The sequence below is a fragment of the Paramormyrops kingsleyae genome, chromosome 18, assembly GCF_048594095.1.
Source record: "Paramormyrops kingsleyae isolate MSU_618 chromosome 18, PKINGS_0.4, whole genome shotgun sequence".
NCBI classification, from domain to species: Eukaryota; Metazoa; Chordata; class Actinopteri; order Osteoglossiformes; family Mormyridae; genus Paramormyrops; species Paramormyrops kingsleyae.
In genome coordinates, this window is record NC_132814.1 from 25207048 (window position 1) to 25222631 (window position 15584).

The following is a 15584-nucleotide window of genomic DNA, read 5'->3' on the forward strand; positions in this document are numbered from 1 at the left end:
ATATTCATATATTTGTGCTGAGCAGTGCTTGTCAACACATTAGGGGACACAGGTAGAGGCTTTCTGAAGGGGCATCAGCTTAGCTGACAGCCGTCGCCACCCCTCAGCCCACACGTGAACCTGGGCGGTATAGAGGTATCAGCGGCTTGCCTAGGGTGCAACATGGGCTTCAACCTGCAGTGGTATAAGGGTACAGTTTATAACAGTAAGCATGCAGTGCTATTTCTGTAATAGCATAATAGCAGGGCACAGGAACTGAGGGGAAGGGTGGAATGTGTACCCCCCAGTATATAATTTGGCTTCATTCGTCCGTCCGCCCCCCCCCCCCCCCCCCCCCCCAATAAACAGACCTTTATATTTGAATTATTAAGTTATGTCCCGCCCCAATATCAAACTTTCTCCTAAGCCTTTGTAAGGTGTCACTTAATTCTCTTTTTTCTGCCCCATAACAATTGACCTGTAATAGCAATGAATCCTTATACATGAAGTATTTCAGAAAAACTGAGTATTGCTTGAAAGCAAATCATTCATATGTGTTTTCAAACATTTTTAGACACTAGGATCTCTAGCTCAGTTCTTATGACATTAGGACCAGGAGTTTGGTTACTTAATTCATCTACTTTTCTTTAGGTGTCTGTGAGTGTCTGTGGCCCATATCCCCAAATATATTCTAGTTTTTTTAAATGTTATTTTAATGAAAGAGTTTTGTTATAAATTGAAAGCACATGCAAATAAGATGTGCTCAATGGGGTATATCTTATTGGAGACTGGAATGCCAAAATTAGAAATTAGAAGGTGGGCTGGCTTGGAAGCAGAAAAGAAGTTGGAGAGTGACTAATCAGCCTCCATGAAACCAATAACATACTTATTGTCAATACATTTAGTGTAACCAAAGTGATGCCTGTACGTTCAGGTATCACCATATGGACTTCACAGAAATTAAATAGATTACATTCTCAGTACCAAATAATGGAGGAGGTCAATCCATAATTGTAAAGATGTGGTTTGGAGAAGATCATGGAAAAGATCATGAACTACTGTGCAAGCTCCAAATAAGGCCGAAAAGGAACAAGAAGTCCATCCAGAAATGATTTGGAAAATATATACCCATTGCCTTGAAGGAAAACACCAGTAACTGATTTGAGAGGGAACCAGAAGAATTGTAGAACTCAAAGAATTATCCAAGATACATCTGCTTGGTCAAAACTGAAGAGTCAACAAAATTAAAAAGATTGACAAAAATTGCAACAGGAAGAGAAGCCAAATCAGGAAAGATGTCTTACAGATCTCTTAAAAGTGCTAAATCTAATCCCAACTCTCCCAAACCCCCAACCTCTACAGTTTCTACCCCCCTACACACTCACCACCTCACAAAAAAAATCCTTATTAAAATCCCAGTTTTGTGACTATTCTCAATATAATCAGGTTCACCAGAACTGCATACGGGACTGTCTTTTCATGTGGCACCACTAAGTGACACTGCTTCAATTTTGTTGTAATCTGAAATAGGCCCTATACAATGTTCCTGGGAAGCTTGAAGAGATACATGAAATGCTTTTGGAGTTACTGTGTCACAACATCATGTGTCTTGTGTAGCTGCCCGTTCCTTCTTTTGCTGCCACCTAGTGCTGCTGCTTCAACTTTGGTGTGATTTGCCTAAAAACAGGGGTAGATCTTCATCCAAATAATGTTTTATGAAGTAGTAATAAGATCCATCAGATACTTTTTGAGTTATCACAAGGTTGCATGTCTTGGGGAGACACCCTTTGCTATCAGGAAGTAGCATTGTTTCAACTTGCAATTGGTCTGTTCTAGATTTTCACCCATAGAATATGTCTGCAAAATTGGAAAATATCTGTCCCATGCTTCTTTTTTTGATTGTGACCCAGCATATAACCCATTTTTGATGCAAGGATTCATGTATTTTAATCATGATGGAAAAGATTACAAACTGAATACTATATTGCGGTGTTTTATTTTTGGGAGTGTTTCACCTTTCTCTAATAAATCATTTTCTGGCTCATTTCTGTTAGTGAGATGTCATCCTAAGTTTTATGTTACAATCTTCCCTAGATGGGAAGTGTTTTTGGGGGGCATATTATGAGAAGATGCAATGCATTAGAAAACAGCATAGGTTGAAATTAAATGAAGAAGTGGAAATTCAGTTTGAAAAAGATTAGTGAAATACATTTTGAGTTATTGCACTAATGGCATAAAATTTCAGACAAAAGGTGGAAAGACTCAATAATTACAACAGAGCACATGCCTTTGGAAAGACTTAAAAATATATATGTAGGAATGCTGTCTATATGGTCCGCTGGAGTTAACATCTGGGGTCTTTCAGCTGTCTATAAGCCATAGTCATTTTACTTACACAAATTCTTTGGGAAAAGGAGTTTATTGTTGCTTAATACAGCAAAGACAAATCACAATTATATATAAATATACAAGATGCTCAATACCGAATAATCTGTGTGAAATGTGTTTTAAAATTTTTTGTTGACTTTATTGACAGTTGGTTGAGTTTTTATTATGTAATAATTGTGCATGAAGTATAAAATGATGCTGAAAAATTCAGTCTAATTAAGGAAATTAAAGAAAAATAAGGGTAGGCATGTCTAACATAAAGGCCCTTTATCTCCTTATCTTTACCCAGTTCTCCTATAGTTATTCCCTTCTGAATCCCCCCCCCCCCAGCCTCGCCTCACTGGACATAGGCTCCCCAAGGCTGGTGCCTCAACAAGATGAGGTGATTGTGGCGCAGTGTCCTCAGCTCTGTGAGTCGGCCCAATAGCCGTGCAAACCGCTGAGGGTCCAGAGACCCATGGGGGCCCAGTGGCAGCTCACACACCCGGGACAGAAGCTCCAGGACATGCTCCTGCAGGACCTCTACTTGTGTGGGGGCTTGGAGGCAAGTTTGGTCTGGCCACAAGAATAGAAAGGAAGAGGTATGAAGAAGTCGCTGAGGCAGCAGATACAGTGAACATGACAGAGAATTCAATGCACACACGAAAATAATATAGTATGTCCTTACAGATGTGTTAGTTGTTGTTGTGGTTGACAGTGACCAGCAGAGGGAGCTGCTCACCTGAACACAAGAGTGCAGTAGCTGTAAGAAGAGCATACTCTGCCTCTGTCACCCCTAGAGCCACCATGCTGTGGAAGAAGTTTATTGCTGGTCTCAGCAGCTCTTCAATGGAACCTAGTAGAACAGGATTTTAGCCACCTGTAGCAATTATTTAATATTTTTGGACAAATTTCAGAAACCTCTCATCAGTATAAAACATGGGTAATAAGGTCAGATGCACAGTGGGATACCGTATCCACATGTCTCAGTAACCGCAGTTTCAGTTATTCACGGTTTACCAAAATTCCAGATATAAATGGTTCATAAGTTACAAACCGCTCGCCAAGCAAGCGCAGGCCGTAACATGGAGAAATCCGCCATCCCAGTCACGCCCAGTACATGACTCATCTCCCTCTGTCCCCATACCCAAGCTTCCCTGCAGAACTCTCATCCAGTCTGCCTCTAGTATTCTCGCTGATCGCATTCGCTGCCACGCTATCGCAGTGTCTGTGTTATAAAAATGTATAAAAGCGTAATTTTCATCACACTATTGCACGATATTTTTTCATTGCTTTGTCGTCTCTTGAGAATTAGGCTTATGGCTTGCTGTGTGCAATTTATCAATTAAACTTCACCATATGTATATACACCAAAATCACGGTTTATATATAGGGCCCGTGGATGATTTGCTATTTTCTGTGGCTTTTGCCGGCTATGGTACGTAGGTCTTGGAACGTATCACCCGTGGATACAAGGGGACCTACTGTATCAGCAAGTGGATTGAAACTTGTAAGTAGTAGGTTTCAGACTCAAATCAATGGGCTGATTACTGTAAATGACGGACCCCTGTGTTGTGTCCTCTGATGCCTGGGATGGGCCCTGTGACCCTGTACTGAATACTGGAAGATGAATGGATGGTTGAATAAAGGGATGGATGGATGGATGTGAGCTTTGTAGGATAGTCTGGTAGGAAGTACATGCTTACACTCAGTACACATTGTAAGAGGCATATAGAAACAATTCAAATCTACACAAATATTAGGTATTTGTGAAGGGCTAATAGTATAAAATTAAGCACAATCTTGAAGGTTTACTTAGAGAAAGATATGGTAACAGTTTCCATGAATATCATGTGTATACGAATTTATGAACACATTTGTAAGAGATTTTAATGCATTTATAAAGCATTATATACATGGCTATAAATATTTATAAAAAGACAAAACACATTATAGCCATGTTTATTATGCAGTACAAACAATCCATAATTCTTATACCAACCACCATAATGCATCATGAAGGTATCTATAGTGCAGTATAGTTGAGAGCTTCATTGGAGCTTATGAAGTATTATAATCAACATTATAATGACTTATGACTGTCAATAGAACATGCTTTATTAATCCTTATACTGACCATTATAATGCATTATAAAGATATCTATAGTGCATTATAAATGAGAGCTTCGTAGGAGCTTATGAAGTATTATAATCAACATTATAATGACTTATGACTGTCAATAGAACATGCTGTAATGATTTTTGTAATGTAAATCTTATAGTAAAAATTATAATGCATTATGAAGGTTTCTATAGTGCATTATAGATGAGAGCTTCAAGTAAAGTGTTACTGATAATATCCAATGTCTGTGTGCTACACCATAAATATTGTAACATATATGCATTATATCCCTTGATTTTGGATATCTGAGCTGGGCAGCACACCTGAGGAGGCACTCTGCTTGGAGTGGGGGGGTTTTAGCCAGGGAAAGAGTGAGGTGTCCTTCCCCATGGGGTACAATGCTAACAGGGGTAAGGGCAGGTTATCTGAGAAAGAAACAATAAGACAAACAAAAGCAACAGTGTTACTCATAACACAGACTGGCTTTCAGTTGTGAATGAGCATCTGCAGTAAACAGCAGCAGCCCCAGTACCTGTACCAGTCAGTACCTGGAGTGGTTCCCAGGGCGAGGAGTTGGGCAGAGAGCAGGAACATGACTTCCACAGACGAGCTGCAGAGCAAGGCCACCTGATCAGTGTAGTCCAGGAGTTCAAACCCTGCAGGAATATCACCAAGTAAGCAGCTGAGAGCAAATGGTTTGTGGGGCTCAGGAAGAAAACACAACAATTAGCATAAAATGGTCAGAGCTGGAATGATCATCACCAGACAAATAATTTTGTGGAGGGAAACAGAAAGACATGCAAACTACACACATCGGGCCAGAGTTATTAGCAAACTAGCATGAGTGCAATGAAAAAGGTATTAATGGGATCTGCGGGTGATCTGCTAAAAATGCAGAAATATATGAACACAGATGCAGTCAGTAAATTTAAATAATTATTGAGCCAATTTACCAAGGGCAGCACAAAATAAGAAATGCTTTTTTAAACATTAAATAACGGCACAATTTTCAGTAAATTGCCTACCGCAAACTTTAGTAAATCACATGACATGATTCAGTGGTACCTTGGAACACAAACTTAATTCATTCCACAAGGCTGGTTGAGTCGCAATTTGGTTGAGGTCCAAGTTGAATTTCCCCATAAGAAATAATGTGAATGCATTTAATCCATTCCAGACTCCCAAATGACTGCCTATTTAAACGTATCTACCTACCTAATGATAAAAATCATTAACAATCAATATAAAACTAATACACACGTGAAAAAGCACACATACAAAAACAATGAACATGAAATAAAGGACACTCTCATACTCCGAAGCGAGAGCAGACACACGTGCACCACCTTCAAGTTTCACTATAATTTCCTTTTTAAGTTCTACAGTTACTCTCACTACTTTCCCCATTGGTTTGCTGTTCAATTCAATTCAATTCAATATCAACCATTAGTAAATCTGGCGCATAGTATGGGGGGGGGGGGGTTATGGTTCGTGGCTCACCTGGAAGACTGCAGGAGAACTCTAACAGCCTTTGACAATTTGGGGAGGAGGGGTCCTCCAGCTTGGCTTCCAGGTTATCTATCCTGGGCAACTTCAGTACCTTGGGAGATATAGAGACTGTCAGACTCTGACAGGTCTGCTAAGCCTTATGTAGCTAAGCAGTGCAGCATCTGGCAGTAACCAGGAAATGACCATCTAAATCCTACCCAAGTATGAGCAGGGTCCTGTGCCCTGTACCGACGGTGAGCCTCCACAATCCCTTCCACTATGACCTGCTCCTCTCTCGAGAGGCCTGCAGACAGCTGCAGACAGAGAGGCTGTTCACTGACACCTTTATGCAGGTATGACAGACACCGTGTCTGGAGAATCCCTACCTGTCCTACGACCCTACAAGTAGAAGAAACAGCCTTTCCCTCCACACTGTCCTCTTCCTCCTCCTGCTTGCATTCGGACTTGTTTGATTGCTTGGCACTCTTCCTAAGACGCTTGGATTGGCACTGCACCTCTGTCAGCAGGCCTGCAGTGTGTGACACATGGGTTAGGGCAGAAAATGTGGGGATAATTTCGGCGTGGAAAATGGAGACAGAGGACGAGCTGGGGAAAAGTTTTAAATATCCAGTTCCCAATGAGATTTTGGATGCTAGTTTACAGTGGGCACTTTAGTCCAGAAGACCAGCCGGTTAAAGGACTGACACGTTACGCTATCTAGCTACAGCTCATGTGAGTGTTTAGGGGAGGGGGGTCAGTGAGACTCACACTCGGCCAGCATGCCCACAGCACGGCACTTTCTCAGGCGACAGTCTTGACACTTTCGCCGCATGTACATGTCCATCTCACAGCCTCCGCCACTTTTGCAGCGGTAGACAGCCTTCTTTGTAATGCTGCGTCTGAAGAACCCTGGGAGGAGGAAACGGCGAAGGAGGTGATGAATCAAAGCTGTGGTGACCTGCAATTGTGATCAAAAGGATGCTACCAGTGTTCCGCAGTGATTTAAGTGAAATTAAACACAGAACAGAGTGAAACAAGTGATTCAGAACAGAGATGAGATGAGATATTCTTGTGCAAACAACAGCAAGGTGCATAGAGGGCAGACAAGGACACATTTAGTGCAAAACAGACAAAGTGCAAAGACAGTAAACAGTGCAAACGAGTAAACAAGGTGCAAACAAATTAAAAAGTACACAGTAAAATTGTAACATGATCAGAGTGGATAAAAGCTACCTGTCTATTTCAACCATGCAAAAAGAAGGACAATAAAGCCTAGTTCATATGTCACTTTTCCTTGTGCACTTTCATTCCGGGGGCGGCCGTCTGTGCAGAAGTTTGTGTTTATACTACATTTGGCTGTGGATGCGGATGGTTGCGGTCAGTACATGCAAAAAGCCGTGATATGCCAGTAGAGGGCAGATGTATTGCAACAAGCACAAACACAAGCAGGTGAACCTTTTATGAACAGTTTAAAAGTAATTTTTAAGCAGTATTAATGTAGTATGGTATACCACGGTATTTTAAAACCATTATGACAAAATTAGCTGCCCCCCCACACAGGCAAATTTTATCACCAAGATCAAAATGCCAGAGTTTCATTTCAAAATACCATATACTGAGGTATAATGTCCTCTCCACATGTAATCTCCGCATGTCCTACAACAATTCCTCTTCTTCTACTCTTTCTTGGGTTACCTCTGCTCTGTGTACGTCAGTGCTGCCAGCAGCAACAAACACCTAGTTAATTTCCACATGCACAGTCAACACAAACTGAAGCATATGATTATCCCCAGACATAAAAATCTGGGCTACACATGCACAATCCGTCACTAACCCCTGATGACCAAATTTATGTTACTCATTCTCTGCATGGCCCAGAAGTGCAGATGGAAAAGTGAAGTATGAACTGGCATTAAGAATAATAACATGGTGATTATTGGAAGATTCCCACCTTTGCAGCCCTCACAGGTCAGTGCGTTGTAGTGGTACCCTGAGGCCTTGTCCCCACACACCATGCAGAGCTCTCCGGGGCCTCTGGTCCGCCCTCCAGGGCCTGGCCTGGGTCGCTTTATCTGCTGTGATCCTACCACACCTACGAGTTGCTCCACTGAGGCCTCCAGGGGTGGTTCCAGACAGGCATAGGCATATGGCGAATAGCAGGGCTGTGGTGCTGCTGCCCCCTGCGTGCAGAAGGGCAGGCCGATGGAGCCATACTGCTGCTGGGTGTAGGGCGAGCCGTGCAGCTCGGGCTCCTGGAGAGGGTAGCTCAGGGAGTCTGACAGGACATCTGTGGAGATGGCAGAGACCCGCAGGAGTGTCTGAGTGCCACCACAAGTAAATGGCCAAAACTGTGTCCATTATCAAACAGAGTGGGACTTAGCAATGGAGGAATGTAGAAGGCTATTATTTACTGAATTTTTTGTTAGCAAAGGGGGCGCTTGATAAAATTGCCCCCACCCCCCCGCTACTGCATGTAGCTCAGCTTTGTTAAAAAATGTGAATAAACCGCAGTCGTGACACAGACAAATGGGATCCTCTTCCATGTGCGCTATGAGCTTTCAGATTTGGAGGAAGTAAGGCAGCGCTGGAGCCGCGCCAAAGGGCAGCCAGGGTGTTCCCACACACAGACGGCCCAGCGGGACTCAATAAAAAAATATCAACAGCAAAATACAAAGCAGCCTTATGATCCCCTCGGACCCCAGGAACAGGATGCAGCTGAGAGGTGACAGGGTTGCCGCTTTATGACCTCATGATTTTATACACTTTTCATTCATTTTTTTTCACTGCTACTTTTGAAGAGGCTGTATTCTATGTCTCCTCCGCGGGAACCATGAAACGGAGGAAATGGAGGAAACGATTTCCCATCGTTGCGGGCTTACTAGCCCCTGGGCAGCTCCAGGCTTTCTACATCAGATACTGCTGCGCTATTCAGCCGTGGTACTAAACCATAGTGAGCGCCGAGAGTGCAGAGCAGGACCGCTGTTAGTGGGAAGCTAAGCTGCAGGCACAGGACTAAACTAGGGATCCTTCAGCAACCCAAATGGTGAGAACGCGGCACTGGCAAAGCTGCAACCCGGAATGTCAGCCATGTCATTTCAGAGTGAGAGACACCGAGCAACAGACCCCCAGAACTGCCTGATTTAAGCTGCCTGTATACTTCAGACAAAATTGATAGAATTAGACTCGTTTTACCAATACGACATCATATGAGCCGTAATTGCCGTGGTGATCACCGTTTCGCCGCACCACCTGTGCAGGGCTCACGAGGTGAATATTTTCTTTTGTTCTGATCCCACCCACTGTCCATGATTGGCTGACATATATGTGACGCCAGATGATTGGTCAGCAGGGCTAATTAGGAGTTACCGGGATGCTTTGCACCAAACTGCACATCTATCTGTAAATAGTGTAAATTAACGTGTATTCGTTTATTTATGTCGTAAAATGTGAATATTGTAGACGTGTAATGTTTGCCGTAGAATGCGTTTGTTTCATTAGTGTGCAACCGTGAGATTTGTGTACGTTTTAAAAGAGCTGTCATCTCCTACATTAATATGACTCATACACTCATCACAGTATGTTTAATTGTGCTCTGCGTGTGGGTCTGCTGTATCAAAAATATTCTATGCCCTCTAGGGTTGTGGTGTCATTTTAAGTATGCGTCAGATTGTTCTCGTCAGCGCGTTCGATTTAGTTTTGTCCGGACATTATTTGAAGTATGCAGCCAGTCCAAGTCCAAGACCATCATCTGGCATTCCTCATATTCTGGTGCATTCAGCATTCAGTTAATAGTTTCTTCGCTCTCTTTTTTCATCGTTTAGTTCTCATTCGATACTCTGCTCGGCCTTTTGCTCTCACAGATGGCTTCCATCCTCAGTGAGGTTCTATCGTGTGACAAGCTTGTGGTAGCGTCTATTTGTAAACGAGCAGAGTGTAGAGTAAACACTGTTGCCGCCATGAAGGCGACCCCCTCAAACCCCCACCAACTCTGTCACTACATGCCTGTCCAGCCAGAACAAGAGGGGGCAGCTTTGGACACACAGGGAAAAAATATCTTCCATTATAGTACAGGTCCTTCACAGCCATGATAGAGAAAACTATTCCCACTCATCCATTTCAGTCCTGAACAAGTGCTATTTGGTGTCCTGCATGATGAATTGCCTGGAATAGCTTATACATCAGTGTGTATTGCTAAATTTTGTTGGATGGTGGCCCTGTTAAGCATGGACATGATTAGAAAAAAGATTGGTGCCTGAATATTCATCTGAAGATATGCAAGCAGGTGGTTTAGGACGGTGTTTGAGAGTACCTGAGTGTGAGGTCTTCAGGATTCGTGTAATATGGGCACCATGGCTAGGCTCAGGGGAATCCGGAGGCACAAAGCAGGGAAAAACCCTGGATGTCGCACCAACCCATGCCAGGGCGATTGTATGGATAACAGTGTTACATTACTATTATGAAAGCAATACTTGATTGTCACAAAGGAAAAAAAATGTGTTTGAGTGTGGCTCAGTGGGCTAAGTCACTGTGCCTTTAATCAGAAGGTTGCTAGTTTGAGGTTAGTCCTAATATGGCCCTCAGTGGGCTAAGTCACATGTCTGTGGGCCCTTCAGCAAGGCCCTTAACCCTCAGCTCCATGTGTGCTGGTCATTGCTGTGACCCCTAGGCTTGCTGTTATATGTGTTTTGTGTAGAGCAAGATGGGGTAGGTGAAAACAGAATCTCTACACAGGAATCAATAAAGTATCATTAGTTTCTATCAACCTTGTTTTCAACCATTAGAGCATCCGGAATTCTGAGATCAATGTATAATATTAAAGTGTGTATGAGTCTCACCATAATACTGCAAAGGTTCCACAATACCAAATCCATCTGTCATGGACAGGAAGCCACTGCCTGGCATGGTCAGCTCCGCCTCCTGCCACTCCCTCATTTAGGTCACCGTTTGAGCCTCAACGTTTACAAACGTATCATGCCTGTAAAGGGAGAAACGTTTTGTCATTCTCGTTGTTATTTTGTATTTTTGTGGTGATCACCCAAACCTGTGATCCTCCTCTCTTTGGCCATACAATTGGTTCACATTTTTGAAAAAATTGTCATCATTCCCTTTTTTGACGCATTCCCAATTTTTGTCATAGAAATTTGTTTCTAATGTTTAGATAAATATGTTTTTTTCCCGCTTCATTACAGCCTTCTGGGTTGTACTGACTGTAAGTGAGCAACAATGTAAGTGTCTGATGCACCACTAGTAGGTGCTGGTGCAGTGGTCCTTCGAGGTGCTTGAATAACTCGAGTGATAGACATATACCCACAAGAATAAAGGAACAATTTCAAAGATCCCACTGCCTAGCACAGTATTCATGTGCACTGCTGTTTTGAATACCAAAACACATAAACCTTTTTAGCTGCCTATTCTCTGTACTGCGCATGACAAGCAAGGCATGGAGTGTGAGAAAGAGTGAGAGAATCCCTTCCAAACAGCTGCTCTGGCCCAGGGTTCAAAGGAGGAAGTCATCATCCAAGACATAAGGGCAGGTCCTGTGAGTCCTTGGCGCAGTGCAGCTGGGATCTCAGCACCACCTGAGCTGGAGGTCCTGCCATGAGAAAAGGGCCCTTTTCTTCCCTCCGTGTGATTCTCCCAACTCCCGTTGAGCTGCAGAGCACGAGTCACCAGGATACTGTAATATCGCAGTGTTCCTTTCATGCTCAGATTTGTTCGGAGCTCTTCTCTTGGTCCTTACTGCTCGCATGGCCTCATCTGTTTCTCTACATTCTGACTTTGCTGGTTCCTCATGGGGCTGCACGTGACAGGCAGATCATCCCCGAAACACCCAGAGATTGTTTACTCTGCATCTTGTTTGCCGTCGCTCTGTTTGTCTCATGGTTAATGGTTGACTTTTAGGCAGATTTAGGATCTGGGACACTGGGTCTCTGTCTTCCTTCCTAAGCATCTCAGTCATTACAGAACAGTGTAGAGTTTCACGTTTTGCTCTGTAGAATTACTTACAATACAGTTCTCCGCAGAGGCCCTTCAAAACCAACATTTGCATTCTCTTATCCTGCAAACCAAAGAGCAACCACTGGATGGCCAATGCATTATTTTAGGTCATGTGATGCAAGAGTCCAACCAAATTGCAGAAAAAGTTTGTGATTAACATGAAAGCAGGCAACTGCTAAAGAGGAGCGCTAGCTTTAGGATGCAGCCGGAATACACCACTGCGTGAGAGAGGCCTTCCTGTCAGCTTTGTCAGCCAGCAACAGCAGTGACATACAAGAGGATGTCACCACCTTAACACCAACAGCAAGCAATGACACAACTCAGAGGCTTAGATTTATATCCAGGCACATGCCCACCAGTCACACATGATCTAATCTTCTATAATAATAATTACTATATTGAAGATTTTCATCTTTTTCAGTTTTTATCATTTCATTTGTGTCCATAAATACACAAAAATATATCAGTAATCTCTACATACATACTTACATATATATATACCTCATTGTCAATAAATGCACATAAAGATGCACATATATTATATATGAAGCAACATGCTAAAACCTCATACAGGTGAATTAATTCTAACTAGTGGTTTCTATTTGAACATTTGAATGATTAGATAAGTAGATGTAACTGTTCACTCCTCAATAAATAATGCAATATTCCCATGCTGTTATTGGATTTCAATTGACTTTTTCTCCTGCTTCTTTTGTGTATTTGTTGTTGTACTAATGGACAAGGACACTTAAATGGACAAATTACTTATTTAAACAGCTTTGACTCTCTCGAGTCTCCAGTGTGGGTCAACAAACCAATTCATGTCTAATACCAATGTTTCACTATGTTGTTTTTATTTTTTGTTTAAAAATAGCATAGTTGTAACTTCTTTGTTTACTCTAACCCCGGCAGAAAGGAGGTATGTTATTCTTCTTCATCTTGAGCAATGTGTCACTGTTGGCCACATTCTCACACTGCTGTCAGCTGCTTATAAATCTGTCCCTCTACCTTGCCAAGCCAGGGACGAAGAGCAAAATGGGCGGGGTTAGGGGTAGGGAACTGGTGAGACCAATTAAGCACTCGCATCATACATCATGGGCTGACGCTATGCCAGTATCAGACAGCTGTATGGATGGGGATTGAGAAGCAGAGACCCACTGTTTCTGATGTGGGAACATGTCCCCATCACACCCTTAACGTAGACTTGGCATCAACTGTATAAATCTCCTGTTGCATTCTCAGTTGCTCGTCTTCACTTCTATCTGTTGCACAGGCCTGAATATTTTATGTTCTGTTTGCCAGTAGCCTGGCTTAGATAGGGGAGTGTTTACAGATGCAAACAGGAAACAGACCCTCAGATTACAGTGGCCTTGCAAAAAAAAAGGGGAGGGGGTTAAAGTCCATAGTTGAGTGTGGTAGAATTAAATCACAGCAGCAAACCAACCTCAGATAAATGATGAGCTTCTTGAAACTTCTACAGTGTTGCACAAGCTGCAAACCAGTGTGTGTCTTGATAGAATCACAGCATGCTACACATAGTGAATACATTCTGTTTTCTTTCAGCTGGAAAGAATTTTTAAATCCCAGTGAATCTGCTTTTTGGGTCCAGTGCAATCTTTTTGTGTAACCTTGATTTATGACCTTATACCTTTAACATCCTGGTGGGCTGTGTGAGCTTAGTCTCACCTGGAAAGCTTCACTTGGAGCTGCTGAGCTCAATGTACAGCATTGTCAATTGTTTTGTCAAGGCCCTGTCTCACATATGGTTAAAATGTTAATCATTATCTTCATGAAAAACATTTCCTGCTTTCTAAAGACACTGTGAGTGGCTGAAACCTAACTTCAGTTGAAAAGTTTCCTGTTGCTTTTGATGAATGATTTAATTGCTGTTCAATTGCTGCTTGTTTTAATGCTTATTCCTATGAAATGAATAAAAATCAACAATTTATTTACACATACTTTTTAGCTAACACTATTATTTTTAATATAGTCTCTATTATTATGTAGGAATAGAGAGATATTTTCTGAGACAAGTGTCTAGTTAAGTTATATTGGCCTTCATGTGTCCTTGTATATTGAACTTCAACCATTCAAGCCGGGTTACAGTGGCAAAAATTCCAAAAAGACAGTCCACAATGTTAGTGAAACAAACCAAACATGCCAAATCTATCAGTTATCTTTGTGTGAGACATGCAGCCACAAGCTGTCTGCCACTGAATCTTTGTCCATCAGATTAGAAACCAAACTGTGAAGCCTGCTTTAAACTGCCCTGATTTTAGCGATTCCACCAACACTCAGTGTGCTCCTCTGACACCCACCTCTGACACCCACCCACCAACCAATGTAACTCCCATCCTTTCCTGTCACATCTACACACTTGAAAGTCATACTGCTCTTGCCAGAAACTGTTACCTTTACCAATGGGGCAGATTCGCATCTATACAGAAGGCACCTTCTCTCATGGGCAATGGTATGTGGAGAGACCTGCCAGTCAAATACAGCTGCGGCACAAGTTCAGGGTTAGAAACTCAAAGGCCCTCATAGCACCCAGCCGTCTAGCCCAGAGGAAAGCGGTTATTTTGTAACAGCAGCCTTACTTTCAGTGTTACTTCAACAACTTGTGCAACAGAATATAAGAAAGAGGTATGGACTCACCGTGATCTGCTTTCCTGAATGTTGGAGCTCTTGTATACTCCTGATTTTGCTCTCCTAATCTGAACTCATCCGCTCTCCCAGCTTCCAGTCCCCAGTGACTAACAGCCCCGCCCCCGACACCCTACACTCTCTAAACACATGCATGCAGAGACACGGCACACTTTCACACACATACACACTGCAAAAGACAAACTCTTTACACATGCAATATAAAACATATCCTACACATATACGTTCCACACACAGACTTTCCAACACACTGTCCAAACACCATATGGAGGTATGTATACTTCCTCCACACCTACACATTTCAAAACTCTCCCTCTCATTAAAATCCCACACTATCACACAAACCATGGCAACAGTCCTGTTACATGAGTACATTTCATGACATAAATGACAGTCACGCAATAAGGTACAGCAGGGCAACAGGCATCAAGACAACAACACTGTAACACAACAAACAAGTTACCAACACACAGATGGAAGACCTCACAGAGGAGAGTATATTTACCTTTTCATTTATCTTCCAAGAGGAAGTGATTTTATTGTTTATGGTGGCATGCAAAAGTCTGGGCATCCCTGGTCAAAATTTCTGTTACTGTGAATACTTAAGTGAGTAGAGGATGAGCAGATCTCCAAAAGGTATACAGATGAAACATTCTTTTCAACATTATAAGCATGTTTAGTATATTATTTTTGTTTTGTACAATTTTAGAGTGAACAAAAGGGAAAGGAGTGCCATGCAAGAGTTTCAGAACCCCAAGAGATCTGAGCTCTTAAATAACTTTTAAAAAGTTCCATCCAACCATTTTCTGTAACTACTGTACTTGTCCTATTCAGGGTGGCGGGGGTCCGGAGCCTATCCCAGAGGCTACAGGTGCAAAGCAGGGAACAACCCAGGATGGGGCGCGAACCCATCACAGGGCGCAGTCACACATACCATTTACTGACATAGGCACACCAATAGGCAATT

At 42.5% G+C, this 15584-nt stretch overlaps 1 protein-coding gene across 3 annotated transcripts; it reads right to left on the reverse strand.

The window, feature by feature from the left end:
- Positions 1-2379: 2379 nt before the first annotated feature.
- On the reverse strand, positions 2380-15106 carry nr1h5 (nuclear receptor subfamily 1, group H, member 5). 3 transcript variants are annotated; one of them, XM_023831395.2, is made up of 11 exons: positions 14609-15080; positions 10792-10931; positions 7908-8243; positions 6725-6865; positions 6343-6485; positions 6175-6270; positions 5969-6068; positions 5017-5124; positions 4792-4893; positions 3089-3202; positions 2380-2922 (listed from the first exon to the last, which is right to left on the reverse strand). In XM_023831395.2, exons 2-11 carry the CDS (start codon positions 10886-10888, stop codon positions 2705-2707), a joined length of 1455 nt encoding a protein of 484 aa, XP_023687163.1. In that variant the 5' UTR covers positions 10889-10931; positions 14609-15080; the 3' UTR covers positions 2380-2704. The 3 variants fall into 3 exon arrangements, with proteins under 3 accessions (XP_023687163.1, XP_023687162.1, XP_023687164.1); XM_023831394.2 differs by having other exon boundaries at positions 6175-6485; positions 14609-15094; XM_023831396.2 differs by lacking the exon at positions 4792-4893 and having other exon boundaries at positions 6175-6485; positions 14609-15106.
- Between the last annotated feature and the right edge of the window lie 478 nt (positions 15107-15584).